The 3,015-nt window shown below is 43.0% G+C and overlaps 1 gene segment (V, D, J or C); it reads right to left on the minus strand.

Moving 5' to 3' along the window:
- Positions 1-1,770: 1,770 nt before the first annotated feature.
- LOC111139920 lies at positions 1,771-2,282 on the minus strand. The segment is given in 2 exon segments: positions 1,771-2,093; positions 2,197-2,282. Coding segments are annotated over 2 exon segments (369 nt in total).
- Positions 2,283-3,015: the final 733 nt, after the last annotated feature.

A 3,015-nucleotide genomic window follows, 5' to 3' on the forward strand; every position in this document is an offset into this window, starting at 1 on the left:
GAAGATTATTTCGATTCTTCCTGGATGTATCTTGGTATCTTTGTTAAAGGACTCAACTTTCCTAAGATAAAGTGGGATTAAAAATTGGTTTACCTATAGGGGTAGCATTGATTGGGTAAAGGGGATTACCTTGAAATTTAACTCTATGTGAATATTAGAAAATAAAAATAAAAAAAGAATAAACTAGACTAAACTAAACTACAATTTTAAAAAAATTTAAAAAAATAGAAAAGCAAAGGAAAAACACAGGTGTATGTATCAAAAAGGTTATTGAATATTTAATTTAACACTTCACCAAACAAGACACCTGAAAAGATAACAAATAAGCACCTGAAAAGAAAGTCAGGTTCAGAAGTCACTAAAGAAATGAATATCAGTGCACAAACACACATATTCTAAGACAGGACAAATTTGTGGGTAGAATACAGGAAAAAAGAACACACAGTATAAGATAAAGATTTGAGTATAATATGACTAAAGGGAAGTATTCCAGACATCTCTGTGGAAAGAAATTGAGAGTAAGAACATTGATAGTGGGAGAAATGGGGGAAAGGGAAGAAGGAAGGAAGATGAAAGAAGTAACTGCAGGACAGACCTCATGTTCACTCCTCCTTCCACTCTTTCTACACCCTTGACTGCTCCTTCTCCAGAAGAACAGCCACCTTCTCTACACACTTGGGAGTTGCTCAGGCTATGGGCATCTCCTGGACTTTCCATCTCACACTTGGGAGTTGCTCAGGCTATGGGCATCTCCTGGACTTTCCATCTCAGAGATTGTTAGGGGAACCCAACCTGACTTTCTGGGATCTAGCATCAAAATCCCTTCCAACCCTGATCACATCAGTGCCCAGGACCTAGCGTTGCCTTGATTAATATGGCTGCTCAGTGTTAACACAAAATTGTGGGTGTGTATGTGCAAGATGCTTGTTTTTCATATGCTTAAAAACTATGTAGGAAATCAAACAAGTCCAGTCTGTTTGTCCTGCTCTGACCATATACATTTGAGGTGAATCACTGACAGAGATGATATTCAGGGAGTCAATATATTTATCACTTCTATGCTCCTTCTTCACCATGTCCTGCTATTGAACCAGTAGAGTAGTCCTGGGCAGAACCTGGAAAAGTCCGGTAGACACCATTCTTAGCACCATAAGTTGAGAATCAACTACAGATGGAGAAACCCAAGCCATCTCCATGTTGGTCCTGCCACAGACTTCCTAACTTATACAGTTTCCCTACTAGATCCCAGCTCTGCACCCACCATGGGTTTAAAGCTCTCTGCCCTGCTTCTCTTGGGGACCAAATGTTTCCTTTTGAACACTCAACACTAGCAAGGGTGCCATTATACCTTATGATGAACTAAAGTGTGATATTCACTGAACACAGCACCTTTTAACTTCTAGAACCCAGAGATCTCTGTCCATTCCCTGAGCAGAGATCCATAATGGATGCACAGCGTCTAATGGCTCATAAGGTTATCTCAGACAAACTACTCTCTCAAGGTCATTTTCCTGTCTGGGATGGCCTGGTCTTTCCCAGAACTATGGCAGAGGAAAGAGAATGTTCTGTTGTCAAAATGACCTAAAGTATAACCTGCATCTCTCTCTCCATAGTGGTGTTTTGTGGTAGAGGTATAAAATTACAGAGTTTGCAAGAAGCATCAAAGGTCTCAGGACCCTGGAGAAGGACAGACAGCAGTGCTACCCGAGGCCCCATGGAGAATGGGGGGAGGTTTGGGCCTCATTTCCCCTTTGCATGTATCACTGTGGCTTAACCGTATTGACCACCAATTTCATAGTCTGCACCACAGTAATACTCAGCCTCATCTTCAGACTGGATGTTGGAGATGGTTAAATAGCGGTCAACTCCAGAGCTGGAGCCTGAGAGGCGGTTGGGGATCCCATCCCCCTTGCTGTGGCTTCCATCTCTTCTAACTAACATCATATACAGGGGAGCCTTCCCTGGTCGCTCTTGATACCAGTGAACCAAATAATTGCTGTGCTCACTGCTCAGTGTGCAGGTGAGCTTGACTGAGGCTCCCAGGGAGGCAGATGCAGATGAAGGCTGGGTCAGCACAGGCAGAGAACAGAAGCCTGGAAACACAAAACACAAGAATGATGCTGAATGTACTGGACACTGGACAGGGATCCCTGGGTACTGTGCTTGAGGGAAATGTCAAAGAGGTAGAATCCTGACCTGTAGAGAAAATAAAGGGCATGATGTAGAAGGGAACCCAGTCCATGGTGGCAGGGGGAACTTCACAGACCTCTGCTCTGAGCTAGTCCTTCTGGGACTGAACTCCACAAACTCCCATCTTATCCTGTGTTGTTGCAGCTCAAGGAAGGAGGGGCATCAGATGCAAATCTACTTTCCATTCTTCAGTGTGTCTGAGCTCTTGTCTGAGCTCTGAGGTTAAGGACCTCATGCTGGTAATTTCCTGATGTCAGAAGAAGGACCAGGTGTGGGTTTCTAGAATGGAGAGTTGATTTTACATAACACAAGTATCATCAACGGAAATATCAGTCATACCCTTTGCACTTGAGCACAGCCCAGGGGATTTGGACTTATTGGGGTCCCAATACAAGACCCACAGTGCCCCCTTGGGCCCCCTAGGCTGAATGTCACCCTACATGTATTGCTAGTTTAACAAAATGACTACTTCTGAGCCCTCAGTAGGTGCTATACCCTTGGTGTGTATGTGCTCCACTGAATGAGACATAATAAAAACAGTAGCCATATGCTCAACTTTTCATTTTAAACAAAAGAATCTAAGTTTTTAAATGATTAATTTAACATTGAGGGATTAAAATATTTTCTCAAGGAGGAGTCAAGATGGTGGAGAAGTAGCAGGCTGAGACTACATCAGGCAACAGTAGATCAGCTAGATAGCTTATCTAAAGATTGCAAACACCCACAAATCCAATGGGAGATCGAAGAGAAGAAGAACAGCAATTCTAGAAACAGAAAAGCAACCACTTTCTGAAAGGTAGGACTGGTGGAGAAGTGAATCCAAAG

The sequence above is a fragment of the Enhydra lutris genome, unplaced genomic scaffold (genome assembly GCF_002288905.1).
Source record: "Enhydra lutris kenyoni isolate GAN:26980312 unplaced genomic scaffold, ASM228890v2 scaffoldscaffold124, whole genome shotgun sequence".
In the NCBI taxonomy this organism is placed as follows: domain Eukaryota; kingdom Metazoa; phylum Chordata; class Mammalia; order Carnivora; family Mustelidae; genus Enhydra; species Enhydra lutris.